The 16609-nt window shown below is 34.6% G+C and overlaps 1 protein-coding gene across 1 annotated transcript; it reads right to left on the reverse strand.

Annotated features, from left to right (window-relative positions):
* Window positions 1-9604: 9604 nt before the first annotated feature.
* Window positions 9605-15080, reverse strand: LOC129264141 (E3 ubiquitin-protein ligase TRIM9-like). Its single transcript, XM_054902002.2, has 2 exons — window positions 14134-15080; window positions 9605-9763 (listed from the first exon to the last, which is right to left on the reverse strand). Exons 1-2 carry the CDS (start codon window positions 14947-14949, stop codon window positions 9605-9607), a joined length of 975 nt encoding a protein of 324 aa, XP_054757977.2. The 5' UTR covers window positions 14950-15080.
* Between the last annotated feature and the right edge of the window lie 1529 nt (window positions 15081-16609).

Here is a 16609-nt window from a genome sequence, read left to right on the forward strand (position 1 = left end):
GTTAATCAGACCATGTGAAACTCAGATCATAGCATTAGTTCAGGTTTAGTTCCCTTTATTATGCCATATCACTGATCAATACACTAACATGTGCATTTTCATACTGCTATTGTTGCATTTTTAAAGGTCAAGTCCACCCCAGGAAAATGCTGACTTGAATAAATAGAGAAAAATCAAACTAGCATAGTGCTGAAAATTTCATCATAATCGGATGTAAAATAAGAAAGTTATGACATTTTTAAAGTTTTGCTTATTTTTCACAAAACAGTGATATGCACAACTACATGTAGGTGAGTCAGTCGATGATGTCCATCACTCACTATTTCTTTTGTTTTTTATTGTTTGAATTATACAATATTTCATTTTTTTTAGATATGACAATAAGGACCAACTTGATTGAACCATATAGTATTAAACAATGCTAATTCCACATGTTCAGGGACGAATTAATCGTTGTATCACTGACAATGAGGAGAAAATTAGAATATTTCATATAATAAAATACAAAAGAAATAGTGAGTGGATGACGTCATAGTCTCCTCATTTGCATATACCAGCCAGGATGTGCATATATTACTGTTTTGTGAAATTAAGCGAAACTTTGAAATGTCATAACTTTCTTATTTTACATCCGATTTTGATGAAATTTTCAGTGTTATGCTTGTTGGATTTTTCTCTTTTTATTCAAATCAACTTTTTGTTGGGGTGGACTTGTCCTTTAAGATTGGAAGAGAATTTTCACTTGTAAATTAATTTCATACTCTCACAATATACATACAGTTCTTTGAGGATTTTTGGCAAGGACAAAGTATATCATATATTGTTTACACTTGTAAGGAGTTTGTATTTCATATTCTCACAATAATTATTTTGGGATTTTTTTTAATGGAACATTAATGATTTTTTGCAAGGAGCAGAGTATATCATTTTATTTTTCCTCGGATCATTTTTACACTTTTCCCGCTTTCATAACCTGTTAAAACTCCCAATGATGCCTTGCACAGAAGTATAGAACTATACAGACACACTATACATTATCTTCACAATGAAATATTGACAAAATTCATGAATGTTTTCAAGGAATTAAGGTACTGATGGCAAAGTTTTACAAAATTTCTAGAATAATCCCATTATTGTGCTAACTGGATCACTTTTAATGAATACATGTAGGTCATAACTTCATGAACTTGAGATTCTGTATGAAAACCCCTACATGTAGCTTAATGATGTGTTTTGTTCTGTTTTTGAAGTCACTTTGGGTGTATACAATCATAAATTTATAAAATATACCACATACAATGGTTCTGTAAATGTTTCCTTATCAGTGCACAGGATAAATCAACATATCTTATATATATTTTCACAATATTCTTAAACCATTTAATATTTATGTTATTTTTTTCTTATTAAGCTCCAATCTCTGACGAGCTTTCAGTGTATCAAAACTGCCTCTGTTTAATGTTCTGGGAATAAACTACCACCATCCATGTACTTTTTATAATTTGAATTTAGAGAATCTACAGCCTGAAACAGAGATTGAAAAGTAAACAATACATGTATGCAGGTCAACATTATATCTAATTGAAACAGAATATAAATAACTTTATAATAATAATACACTAAATGCTGTTTTCAGAATTTGAGAGGATACTCCTCACTTGTCAGAAAAGAATTTTCGAATGTTAAAACCATCTAATGTCCATGCATACACACGTTAGTATAGCGCAGGTGTACACAACATTTATGGAGATCATTTATTTTTACTAGAACATGTACATATAACCAATTACATGAAAATTCTCTCTATCTCTATCTATTTTTCATCAGTTATGACAAACACCCCCTTGTAATATTCATAGAAAGGGCAATAAAAATGACCAACATCTCAGGGAGATGATTAGTAAATGAGATGACTAAGTCTCCTCGTACACTAAACACTAGGGGAATCTAAGCCAATACAACAGGGTCCCCCTTTACACGGATGAAATGCAAATGATCTACAAAATTACGTTGATTGTCGTGAATATTACAAGAAGTGAGCATCTTGCTTTACACCGGTAATTTGTTCCACGCGACTGCGTGGCCGAGCAGTGGAGTGTGTCTCTTATTGCCAAGACCACCTCCTCCCTCCCATCATCGTGCCCCACACACAAGGTTGGCGAGATGGACGTTCGGAGTGTGTTTAATGCATTGTGCAAAACAGGGCATTGGAGACACATTATTTTCTGTCAAAACGGGCACAGGTTTTCCTATTGATCCTGCATTTTGCATGTGGGTGAATGTCCAGTTTACTAAACAAACAGCTTATTAATGCTTCAGGCTCGGTTCTCAACTGCATCTAAAATGAGATCTCGCGTTCCCTCCGATAACCTGCATATATTCAGGTGCACAAACCGGTATGCTTCCTGCTTGGTTAGCAGGGGTCAAGGGGAAAAAATCAAGCATGAATATTTCATGACGAGCAACAGTTCAACAAATATTCAGGACAGAGTCTCTGAAAAACAACCTGGTGTATACGTAATTGGCACGAAATCCTTCTCCATGATAATAATATTCTCCACCCTATCAAGTCTTGATTCTGGGAAAAATGCCGTTAAAGGAAATTATGACACATTGTTTTCCTCATCTAATTACTTATTTCTTTTATTTGCAAATCACAAAAAAAGGAATCTCAAAATCCATTTTTTATTCCTTCTTCATGAAAGCTTAATGAATGGTTAACTGAACAGAGTTTCCTAGTTACTCAGTGTTGATCATTCACTAAATATGTACGCCCAACTTTTATTTTTTTGATGAGAAGTTGAGAACAATCAATTTTCGCAAGGACCAAGTATCGAAAATTCACAACAGATAAACAATGTCTGAAAGAGTAAAGAGGTCTATGGTATTTCTATAGTAGTTCAATAATGCTGGGAAAACATTGGCTAATTGAACCTCAATGAGATTATACCCAATTTTACTATTGTTTTCTGGATGCAATAAAAAAATTATTAACAAAAGTAACCTTCTTGTTTCTGTTACGATGAATGCTTTTATCTAATTCATGTTTTACTTCAACAAATTACTTTAATATGTTATTCTAGGGACCCTGCGCTTCAGACATCTTTTGTTTATAATTAGTTCCTACGATATTTTCTTATCTGCAAATGTAACACTATTTTTTGCTGATGTGAATATTATCTTACATTGTAAAATAAAATATCAAAAACAAATAAACCTTTTCATCATTTGCCAATGTAAAATGTGAGACTGCCTTGCCTGATCATATAATATGGTATTGGGTTCACTTTATGAAGAAAGACTGGGCATCACGACATCTGATTACTATTCTCAACGTGAACTGGCAGTGAACGATCATAATATTGACTGAATCTCATCGCCTGTGGCAAAGAAAACATGCCCAGTCGATAAGTGAATACAGACTTCATACATTACGATAACTAAATGAATAATGCCTTTCAAAATGAAATTGATTTCATTATTGATCGGAATCCTGGTTTGTTATCAAAAATGAAATAGGGCCGGTATTAAACTAAACATTACAATAAATATCTGTCACATGTCATCTTTTGTAAAACAAATATTGCTATTTCCCAACTTGTAGGCCTACATTTAATTGCACAAGGCTTGAAAATAACACTCATGTTATACATTAAGCGGCTGAAGTATATGAAACTGAATATTTTAGAAAAAAAAAATAGTACACAAACAGTGCTCAATTATAAAAAAATAATTGCTTCATCAAATAAACTTTTGCAAGTATGGAGGAAAACTTTGATTTTTTTATATGGTGTTTCCTAAACCAGGAGCAACTACAGCCTTTACTATAGCTCTTTTGCAACTTGAACTCAGAAGTGTTAAAAGATCAACTCTGGTACTGGTAACAACAAAATAAAATGTTTGCAGAATGGAATAAAACTGACACAGACTTATTATAAACAAGTGGAACGCCTCTGGCAGTCTCGCCTGCATTACGCGATTCAATATAGCAACAGTGCTGACTTTGAAAACAGCTATTGAATACTTATTTACAAAAGAAAAGACTCATGATGATAAAATACCATGTCCATTGACCCAACATGACCTTTGACCATAATCATGTGGTGTGCAAAATTTGCACGTCTTAGGTCACATGATAATGGTCAAAGACTGCAAAACATACTTGATAACCCCTCTGTCTATGTTTCATCATGGAGGTAGAAAGAACTACATGTACACGTACATGTGTAGATCCATAAACTTTAAAGTTACATGTTCTTAGGTCACATGATAATGGTCAAAGACTGCAAAACATACTTGATAACCCCTCTGTCTATGTTTCATCATCATATTCATGGAGGTAGAAAGAACTACATGTGTAGATCCATAAACTTTAAAGTTACATGTATGATGGCAATTCAACGAATACCCTCAACATGGCCAAAGTTTGTTGACCCTAAATGACCTTTGACCTTGGCCATGTGACCTGAATCTCACACAGGATGTTCAGTGATACTTGATTACTCCTATGTCCAAGGTGCTTAAACCAGATCCATAAACTTTCAAAGTTATGATGGAAATCAACAAATACCTCCAACACGGCCATGGTTCATTGACCTTAAATGGCCTTTGATCTTGGTCATGTGACCTGAAACTCTCACATGATATTCAGGGATACATGGTTACTCTTACGCCCAAGTCTCAAGAACTAGATCCATAAACTTTTAAAGTTATGAATTATGATGACAATGCCACAAATACCCTCAACATTATCAAAGTTTGTAGGCTCTAAGTGACCTTTGACCTTGGTCATTAGACCTGAAACTGAGGCAGAATCTTCAGTGATACACAATTACCCCTATGTCTATGTTTCATAAACTAGGTCCATATACTTTCTAAGTTACATGAATGATGACATTTCAAAAACTTAACCGGTATCGATTCCTCCAACATGGCCTAAGTTCATTAGCCCTAAATGACCTTTGACCTTGGTCATGTGAGCTGAAACTCAGGCAGGATATAAATGAGAAATAATCCCTTAGCCCCTCAGTATAAAGTTCATCATGTGGGGGTAAATGAAGAATTTACCTTTTGCCCCATCGCCCTTTACCCCAGTAGGTCTATATGAAATGCTTCAAGAATTACAATACATGGTGGAACTAGAGGAGATTTACGACTGCCATGCTTGATTCTGATAGCTCAAGAAAGGTCAAGACCATCGTGGATTATAACCAAGGAAGGATCATAATAAGGTCAGAAGAATTATGGATAGCCAGATAGGATCATAGAAACAATAAAACAACACCTGTTTAACCACAAGATAAACAGTCACTTAAGATGATTTCATATCACTTTCCATAGTTTAAAGAGAGATGACAGGATGGAAGCTACATATAGAGAGGTGTCCTTACTTTCAATTTTAGAAAATAATTCATTACTTTTTATTAAGAGCGGATAATTTTCTGACACAAAAAATAAAAAATCCTCAAAAATCTTTGCCAAATTCACGTCTACAATAATGAGTATTGAGATTTTTTTCTTATTTTTTTTTTGCAGAAGGGAAGAACAAACCACATAGGCCTTTTAAACCTCAATATAAAGGATGGATTGAGGATTTAACATGATTTATCAGAGAAAGTCAGGGGAGCAGAATAAGAGGTAGAAAAAAGTCCTGAGCATGGGGGTATATGCCCGTTGGATCTTCGCCTGCCCAATATAAAAAAGGCCAAGTTTACCCCCGAAGTTGATTTGTCAAAAGTTCAAGCATTTTATAGTTTTACTTATTTTACAAGCTATACATGATACAGGCAGTAAATGATGCAGCTTATGAGATCACATGTATACTAGTACTCACTATTTTGGTGTTCTTTTGTTTTATTACATTTTATTTATTTATTTTATTTTATTTCATTTCCAGGTACACATTATACTCGTAACAATACTAAAAATAGTCAAATTCATTACATTGAAAATAATCATCATACAATATCCAATATACAATATTTTAAAAAACACTCAAAAAAGGAAAGAACACCAGCTAATGCCTGGAGATTATCAAAAGAAATCATTTTGCGCTTTCAACATAATTTGAATTGCAATCATTGAAACTTTCAAAATCAAATCTGCAAGGATCAATCTAAAATTCTTGATATTTCACACAACAAAGTACAAGTTGGATGTTTACTGGTCTTCTCTCTCATTTGCTTTGACGGTTTGACTTGACCAGCATTCCATAACTGTAACTGATTTTTGAATGCGAGTGAAACTTTAAAATGTCATAACTTCTCTATTTCACACACTTGCTTGGTTTCTTTTGTTCAAATCAAATTATTGCTGAAATGGACTGGACCTTTAATGCGCTTGAGCCATTGGTGCACAACTTTCAAAGATAAGTTAAGAGTTTAACCTGACAAGGAGAGGGTTCCTGATGAATACCTGATAACATACAGGCCTACACACTTGACATGAAGTGGTACTTGGGCAGTAATTTCATCTCTCCATAAAATCATCAGCATACAAGATGTTCACAATATCAATTGATGACAGTCTTTAAACTTATGAACCCCAACTGCAAAACATTCTCTGCTTCTAGCTTGGTACTTTCATACCATGGACCTATAATGTTCATACCAATCAGATCATAAAAAGACCTACATGTATGTACTCTACTAAAAGCGCTAGATTTGAAGTTTTATACAACAATTTTTAATATATATATGAACCTTAAAGTAGTTTGAATAGTTTTTAAAAAGTGTTCAAACAGCAAAGTTTGATTTAAACTTTCATGTGTAAATGATGTGTCGCCATTATGATGAAATATGTCGCAGCAATAAATAACTAATGCACTTAATCAGTTTTCAATCCAATTATTTAAGTTCTTGGTAGAAAATTTTTGAATAAACCTAATTTCTTATAATAGAATACAAAAGAACAAGTGGGGATATGACAACATCAGCCCACCTAATGTAAATTCATGAAGACATGCCTAGAACCGTTTCACAGGAATAAGGCAAATCTTTAAAACTCAAATAACTTTGTTATTTGTTATCCGATTTTGATCAAATTTTCAGCATTTTGCTCAGTGAATTTTAATCTATTCTTTGAGTCTTAATTGTGAAAAATCCTATTCTTTATTTCTTTTTATCCTATTTTCAAGCTTGAAATCTAACTTTTCTTTAAATTTTTGGAAAACATACCAAAAAATCATTCTTACATAAAAATTTATTTAAAAAAATTAATATTTCTAGGGTAAAATCCTATATTTAGTGCCAATATCCCCTTATTAATCCTACTAAACAGGATAAAATCCTAATAATTGGCAGCTCTGAATGTGTTATTTCTTATGTCTAATCTTGATTTTCATTTTTTGTTTCTCAAACCATCACTCTAAGTATGATTTTATTTTCAAAAGAAAATTAGTCTATATTTAATGTCTCATTAAATTAGTCTATATTTAATGTCTCATTAACTCTAATAGTAATCTGAGTGCAAATACATTAATGATGATTTTAAATATACATGTATACTACTTAGAAAATAACTAGTGATTTAGAGGAAGAAAATTCAAAAGAGTTTGGCAGTGAAAAACCTACACTCTAAAACAAAAAAACTAACACCCTATGTTTTATTAATAGTTTCATCATGTAAGTCATGTCAGAGGAATGGGGAATAATTTACGAGACAAGGGTGAAACAGATCTTATAGAATGGATGGTCCCTGAAGAACAAGAAAGGCAATTTCACTCTTGGGACCTCTTCAAGTAAACATGATCTTGTATATCACATTTGACAAGCAGGAGTTTGGCCTCTTTATTTCTGACTGAACCAGTCAAATTATCTGGACCCCTCTCTGGTGGTGCAATCATATTTTGCTGCATTACATTAGATTTTAGAGTACACATTGCTTTTCAAAAGTACCCCAGATATATATTCATGAGTTAAATTATTATATTATTTTAATAATAATACCAATTGCACAAAGACCACATTTCTATTTGTTTTTAATGAAATATTAGTAACAATAGTTCCCTATACTATAAAAAAGTTCCAACATCATTATCAGTGCAAGAATACCTGCAACCCCTAAAATCCTCTCATTAGAAAATTTGTGCATGATGTAATCTGCAAAAATGTGATGTTGAAGGTGTTGTTCTTTCACCAATGTGATCTAGATGAGTAGATCATTCAAGGGCCTGGATTTTATTAGGTGCCTACTGCCTCATGCCCATTAATAAACCAAGGTTAGGAGTGCCATATGCAGATAAATGTTGAACCATTGATGAAATCAGCAGCGCTTTGGAGCTGTGGTGGGATTTGATCTCTATACCTCATGAAAGTCCTCAGACTTTTCCAGAGAACCAGTCACCACATACATGTACTTACTGTACAAGATGGATATTTTTGTAACTTAAGAAGAATTGTAAATCATTTCTCAAAGACATCCCTTGAAAGTAATTTAAGAGTGGATGATGCTGGTCTTGTCAGCAAATATAGGACTAGAGTTCAAACAGTCAGTAGAGTGGATGAAATAGTGCCCCAGTCCATTTTAATGTTCAGTACAACATAATTCATGTCCTTGTCCACTACAAACTGACAAGAACTATCTGCTGGCATCCCCCTAATCATTGAGGAAACAAATGGTGAAGTGAGAGTACAAACAAAATAACATTGCTGGCATTACATTTTCAAAGACAGTCAGTCAGTATTACCAGTAAAGTGTTTTGCAAAGTATCTGTTTTCACTATGTTACCTAACATTTTCTCAGAACTGTGTATGAATGAATATAATTTTTTTTTACAAAATATTGGATGCTTATTGTTGAGTATAACTTTTAAGGTGAACTAAAATGAGTACAAGTACACAGGTCTGTAAAACATTCATATATTGCATAAGTCTACCTAAGCTAAAATATTATGGAAGTAATTTTTTCCAAAAAAAAAAGTTTTAGGTAAACTTTTAAACATCATTGTTTCATAAATTATATCTACACTGTACATGTAGATCTAGTCAGTTCAAGAGTATTGAATTGGTGTAAAGTGATGGAAACTCTGCTGAAACCCAAGTACTTTTGTACTCTTGTCAATCAATTTCTGCAAAAGGGAAAACAGCATCAGGATTCCAATGATTTTTAAGTACTGTGTGTCATTCTATAGTTACTAAGAGACAATCAATAAAGTTGTTTACATTCATTTCCATCTCAGTTTTCATTCATACCGAACTGAGCGATTAAAAAAAAACCTTGACTCATCCTCAAGGAAAGTGCGTTGCCAAGAGTTCGTTCATTCTCAGAGGTCCCCGTCTTCACCAGATAGGCATGATGATTTCTGTAATCTCACTTTGATTGAATCCACACCCCTGTTGGATAATTTACCAAGTAATTATCAACCAAAATAGAAGAGACTCGTGGGCTATTTTTGTTGTATTAAGCCTCCATATCGCTTCTCGAGTTTGTCCTCTGGCTATCGACACTGGACAAACTCTAGTCAAATTGACCTGGACTTCATTGACGGAGTCTCAAGAGCCCAAGTGCACTAAGTACTGTAATACTGAGGAAGTTCAAGGATCTTGGCACACCTGGGGCTATTAAAAACTATTAACCAGAACTCTTAAAGATAAAAATAAATCACTTAGCAGAAATCAGAGAAGAGCCACAGAGCAATTTGTCTCTTACATGTAAATCTCTTCAAGATTTCAGACGATGCCAAAGCGATGACTGGGAGATGTTTAGAATCTTTCCATATCATCATGATGGGATCGCCACTGATTAAATCCTCCTCCTTCCCCATCTAAAGGTCATTAAACAGCAATTAAGAGTCTATTCTAATCAAGAGTTCAAACATCCCCACACATACAGGTCTGTGTAATATTGATGGTTAGAATCTGAATTTTTTTTTTAAGGACTCTAAATCTATCCCTACATGTAATAAAGATGGGACAAGCTGCATTTCTTTGAACAAAAAGAAGGTGTGTAAATACTGAAAAAATGTATCATTAAATAATAGGATTGAAACTTCCCCTAAATAATGCAATAATGGAGGAATTATGATCCCTTTATTTTGCATTAATCCTATTCTTTCATTTTGAAATAAGCACAAGATCAGTATCATCACAACAAACTGCAAAGAAAATAATACAAAATTTTAAATGCATACAGTAATATTTGGCCTAAATAGTTCACTAACCCCTCCCATGCCCTTCCCTAAAACTTAAATCAAAAGGTGGTTGAACTTTCAAACAAAATGACAAAAATTCATAATATCTAACCCCTCCCTAAAAATGAAACTATAGGTGATTGAACCTGGATACCGAAAACAATTTGATTATTTCTTATCACATCAGCCATCCTTGATCATATTTTGCTTTCATGAAAACAAACTATACCTTGAAGGCAAATTCTTAGATCTAGGTGGGGTACCAATGGGATTGGTCTTCACAAGGTGACTCAGCCAGCCTTCTTCTGCTGCCCATTAAAATTGTGGCGAAGGATTTTTTTTTAACTTTAAAGGCCAAGTCCATCCAGAGTTGGGATGAAACAACAAGGGAAATCAAACAAGAAGTTACCAAAAATGCCCCTTAGTCTAAAAAAATAACTAGTTTTTAAAATGGAAATCATTTATGATTTAGGATTGTTAGAACATTATGATTAATTTTCATTCCAGCTGACATCCAAAGTGCTATACCACTCCCAATAATACACATTATCTTTCATTGTTAATCATCAGCAATGTTAATATTCTGCTTTCATATCTACTGTATAGTGCATATCTTATCAGATTAACGTCCCTTCTGAGTGCTTTACATTTACAAGTAAATTATTTTGTTGAATAATTAAAGGTCAAGTCCACCACAGAAAGATGTTGATATGAATCAATAGAGAAAAAACAAACTAGCATAATGCTGAAAAATTCATCAAAATCGGATGTAAAATAAAAAAATTATGACATTTTAAATTTTCGCTTATTTTTCACAAAATGCTGAGTTACATGCACGACTAACTGTCTGAAATGCAAATGAATTATACAATATTTCAATTTTTACAGATTTGACAATAATGACCAACTTGACTGAACTATAAAATGTTTAAACAATGGTAATTTCACATGTTCAGGATGGAATAAAACTTTGTTTCTCTTGCCAATGGAGAGAAATTAGAATATTTCATTTCATATAATGAAATACAAAAGAAATAGTAAGTGGGTGATGTCATCAGTCCCCTCATTTGCATACATGTACCGACTAGGATGTGCAAAAGATTTTTTAAGAAATAATGTGAAACTTAAAAGTGTCATAACTTTCTTATTTTACACCCGATTTCAATGAAATTTTCAGCATTATGCTTGTTGGATTTTTCTCTTTGAAATCAAATCAACTTTTTGTTGGGGTGGACTTGTCCTTTAACAAGGAGATTCCGTGATTTAAATTGATTTTGTCATATTCTTTACCAGTCTCCTTTTTTAAATAAAATGTTTACTTCTAGATTCATTCATTAAGACAGCTAGACTAATAATAATACTGTTTTTGAAGGGGAAGGGGTTACTAAATTTTGAACATGGAGGAAGTAAAGTTTTTTCTGTACCTCAATGCTTTACAGAAGGACCAATTAATTGCTCATAGAGCTACATTTATCTGCTTCTAACTGTTTCATTTTTTATATAAAGCATTTCTACTGAAGATCTTCTTTTTTTTTACAGAAAAAACAGTGTGTAAAAATCAAATACACTGGATAGTAAACAGAAAAAATGTTTCAAACACATGATTGTAAATAGATTTTTTTTTGGATAATTAGCAATGTTCTCATTTAAAAAGTTATTGGCAATTATAGTGCATGCCTATATACATGTATACATCAATGAGTCATTACAATGCAGACCGTGAAATCAATGTCAATAAATATTGATTGGATGATGATGAATAATTAACTTCACTGTCTATTTGTGCAGTCAAATAGTTTTACACTTGGTGTTCAATACCTACAGTACATGTATGTCTCCAAAGTATAAAATAACATAACATGTGGCAAAATTTGCAGAAGTCAAGAGATTTCATAGCCATTCAAAATGCTCAAGGTAAACCTTATAACGTTAACCTATTCGTGTGTGTGTATTTGAGTTTTGTCAGACATGTATCAATCAGATATGATTATTTACGTCTGGGACCGACCTTTAACGTCACCATCCGAAAGACGTGACCAGGGTTCGAACTTCGAACCTCTGCATCAATTTGTAACTTCCCCCACATAGCTTGGATTACAGGCGCACGCCACAACGCCCATTCAAAACAGTCTTGTTAGTTGTACCTACATACAGGTAGTACCGTAAGAAGTGGTTGAGGTAAAGAGCTTACGGTATCGGGTATGACACAAGGTAGGACCTATTGAAAGACTATGCCATATTTGTTTATCTTCATAATATCACTTCTCCTTTTCACAATTGATCCATCCATATTCAATACATATCTTTGAATAAATCAATAGTTTGCAACCTGCAGGTCCTTTCCTCACATGGCAGTCGATACGCTGGGCCTATATGATATAAAGTAAGTAGGCCAATATGTGCTGTAACTCTAATCCAATAATAGTGATGCCAGGCTACACGCATAGCATTGCACTTTTCATGAGTATGATATTGATTTCTTTCCCATACAATCATTATTACATACAGGCTCTCCAGACAGTCTGCTCATGTCATGGATTATGGTGTTATTACATCCCAAACAAGTCATACATTTTTGAATTAGCATCAAATCAATTCTTCTATTTAGCGTAATTAATGGTTGATGATCTTGTCTGAATAAAAATGGGTCTACTTTATAAACAAAAAAAAGGGGAGGCCAGTGTACCAGTACATCATCACTTCAGCGTTTAACTAGACCAAATCAATGAGACGGTGGTACAACCTAGATATTGCAATTTGTAACTTCATATGAATTCATCGATTGATTTGATCCACTGTGGAATGCCAATGGCAGAAAGAGAGAGTCAAAAATCGCCCTTTTCATTCTGCAACTGTCCTGCGGACTGCTGACCCAAGCAATACCTTTTCCAGTCTGCAAACTTTGATAACTCTTCGGATTTATAGCCATGGCGTAATTTCCTCCAGCAAAAAATTTATCCACATTGTGCTGCACTCAACCCAGGTGAGGTGAATGGGTACTCGGCAGGATTAATTCCTCGAATGCACTGAGTGCTGAAAGGCAGCTCGAGCTAAAGCCGGGGTAATAATATTAATAAACAATGCGCCTCGGAATAGATCATTTCCAGATAGATGGCGCTTTATATATATATATGTCTTTACATACATGTAACTTGAGATTATTGTCCTGAAATTTAGTCAGCCATAAATTAAATAGTGTATTTCTTTTCCAGGAAAAACATACACCTGTATAGGATTGAAGGGCAAATTCTAACATCTGTTATTTCAATCAATTTTCACTCTTATTGACATTAATTTTGGGTAGATACTTTAGCATGCATGTCTGCAACTCACTAACACAAAGTGATCTGAAGACTGACCAAGAAAACTGTTATTGTAATATTTACATGTATTTAACAATTCGCATTGTTCATTGCTCAAGTTTACCTATGTTAATTGAATAGTACATTTCACTGGAACTGAATAAATATTGAATTGCACTGAACTGTCTCAGAGGAGTGGTATGACCTTCATCACATGATATACTTGAGAAAAAAACTTATTCCAGCAAATTCAATTTACAGAAAAGTGAGCAGACAAATGATAATCTTTTTACAATTGTTTTCTTCTTATTCTTCTGACACCTCTGTTTCTTTCTCTGTATCTCTTTCTCTCTCTCAGTCTCCATGTTATTTATACCTTTATACCTTTATACCGGATCTACTGGAAAAAAACAGTTGTTTCTGCAGACAAGTTTCCAGGTCAATCTTGTATGTTGTCTTCCTATCTAGAGTATTAAATTTCTCATTCTGTGTCTGTGCCTGTGTGCTGTTATTAATTAGGGAATAGGGAGGGAAATGAGCTGAGGCAGTGTGGGTATTCATCAGTAGGAGGTTAAAGACAAAATTACGATAAAATCATTCATGGAAAAATAGTACTATTCATTCTATAACATGATAATTACTAATACTGATCATTGCATTAAAAATTTATTCAAAGAATAACAATAAGGGGGGAATTATTACCTTCTGACTTTTTGACATTGCTCCAAGAGCTTTCATCTCGTGCTTGAGGTGCTTTCCTTCATTCTGGCAGACATAACAGATCGGTACTTTACACATTACACAGTACATGCTTAAGTTCTCTTCCGTATGTTCCTGGCATTTCGCTATCTTCGGTGGAGTCTTCCCACTTTTGACTTTCAGGCTTCCTTTGGCAGGGGTTACTAAGCTGTGCTTGGCCAGGGGTCCACGGGCAGGGTGGCAACTTACACGGCAAGCACTGCAGTAAAATACCTCGCACTGTTCGCAATAAACCGCAGCAACAGCGGCATTTTGTTCACATAACTGACATTTTATGATCAGATTCTGTGCCTTGCCATACCGTGAAACAATGGACTCCAGAACTCTGTTTCTGGGGAAGCTGTTGACCCCCTTTTCATCTAGGAATATGATCCGATGACATTGTGGGCAGCTGATCCTCATGGTATCTGGATTAGCTGGTGTAAAGCCATTCTTACCGACCCCGCTGGAAGCACGTGAACTGGAGCTCGAACCGCTGGCCTGGCTGGGTGCATAACCACCAGCAAAACTCACCCCGCTGTCACCATCACTGAAAGCGCTCAGGCGGTCGGCCTCGGGGAAGTCAAACGAGAAATCGTACTGTGTGCCGGTTGAGTTCGTCGCCTGCTGAGGCTGCTCGCTTGATGCCGGTAAAACTGCCGTTCCGTTAACTTGTTGAAGCGATAAAACGCATGGAAAACATATATTATGGGTACATGGTAAAATAACTGGATTCGTATAAAATCCTCTACAAGCGTAACACCGTAATTCCTCCTCCATGATCAAAATCCTTCACAGGTATCTTCTCACTCAAGCGATGACTCCTTAACCCGTCTCCACGGCGAATCTGCATCTATTCTCAATTTTGAACCAGCGCGTTACACCTGTACGGTGGTAGACTTGCCGTGGGTTTTCAGTCACTCGCTTTCAAAGGGGCATAACAAGGGTAACGGTAAAATCGATGAGATATGGATTGGAGTGTCTGTAAACATTACGGCGGACAACGAATCATTTCAAGATTGGCGCTGGTAACTTTAGGTATCGCGGGTAAACAGTTTAAAAATAGTACTGGGGGAGCGATGTTCCAATAATCAATTAATAAAATATTATGAAAAGACCAAGGAATGAAAAATGGGAATTCAAATGTTAATTCAATAGTTTTTTTTACCATACCATAAAATGCATTGGCCTACAAAAAGTGAAGGGTGAATTATCGCAGTTTCCGCATCTATCATCATTTGGTCTTGATACATCTCTTTAGGAATTTAGGCCCATATATAGGCCTACCCGGCAAATCCCCCCCCCCCCCATTTAATTACGATGCGCACTCATGTTTCTCCCGGGGTTATCATTATAATTATTTTATTCATTTTTTTTTTTGGGGGGGGGGGTAAGTGCCCCTACTGTTTAATCCTCGATTCCTCCCTAAAAAAATTACCAAGAGCAGCATCAGTATGCAGAAAAGGGAAAACATAAAGGGAAGGGGGAGAGTAGGAGGAGGAGGAGATGAAGAATGAATAAGAAGAAGAAGAAGAAGACAGATATAGTACATTATCTGTCTGAACAATACCCCTTCCACAAAAAAGGTATTGTTTAATCTCTAAATCGATCTTATGGAACTATGTAATTGAGACAAAATGACAAACAATGCCTCATACTTCATTGGATTTGAATCATTAAGTCTATAATTTGAATCTAAACCTTCATTGATTGCAATGCAGTTTAGAGTGTAGATTTGTTAATCCGTCGAATCTCAGTGCGGCGGGGCCTTACATGTGCCTGTGTCAATCACCATTTGTATCACTTTTCTAAAATATTTGTGAATTACACAAATATTACACCTTTTGGTTTTTGTTTTCCTGGTGACAGAATTTTATGTGATATATTGATGTCAAATACTAACACCTTGGGCCTGATCCCGGGACTATATATAGTGCAATTTTTGGGACTCGCTAACCGTTTTTCAAAAATTTTCAGCCTCAGTGTGGTTATCATCCCATTAGGTCTCTGAATTCAATTTATTATTTGTTATTTTCCGTAGTGTTTTTTTTTGTGTGTGTGCAGTTTCTCTGTCCTGTTTTGTCCTGTCTTGTCCTCCTCTGTGTACACTGTCTTTGTTTTTTTTTTCCTGTTATTAATATTCCGTCTTGTCTTGTCTAATCTATATTATAAACACTATCTGAATCGTTGTTTTGTATATTTTCTTGTATTCCATGGGTATGATAATGTAGTAAGGATTGTATTAAGTTTTATATAGTGCATAAAGCATACGAAGCTCAGTGACCCCATAAGTATTTTTCAATTGAACATTGTTAATTTCTATTTGTATTTTATAAATTTTAATCAGTTATTTATTTCAGGGGACTCGCATAAACAAGCGATGCTTTCCAGTGAGTTCAAATTTTTTCATTTCTGTTATTCATATTCTGATTTGTTCCTA

Source organism: Lytechinus pictus, chromosome 7 (genome assembly GCF_037042905.1).
Source record: "Lytechinus pictus isolate F3 Inbred chromosome 7, Lp3.0, whole genome shotgun sequence".
Classification (NCBI taxonomy): Eukaryota; Metazoa; Echinodermata; class Echinoidea; order Temnopleuroida; family Toxopneustidae; genus Lytechinus; species Lytechinus pictus.

Coding starts and splice junctions, on each gene's coding strand:
- LOC129264141 (XM_054902002.2), bottom strand. CDS start 14,949: ATGGAGGAGGAATTACGGTGTTACGCTTGTAGAGGATTTTATACGAAT. Junction 9,764..14,133: donor CAATGTCAAAAAGTCAGAAG/GTAATAATTCCC, acceptor AATGACCTTTAG/ATGGGGAAGGAGGAGGATTT.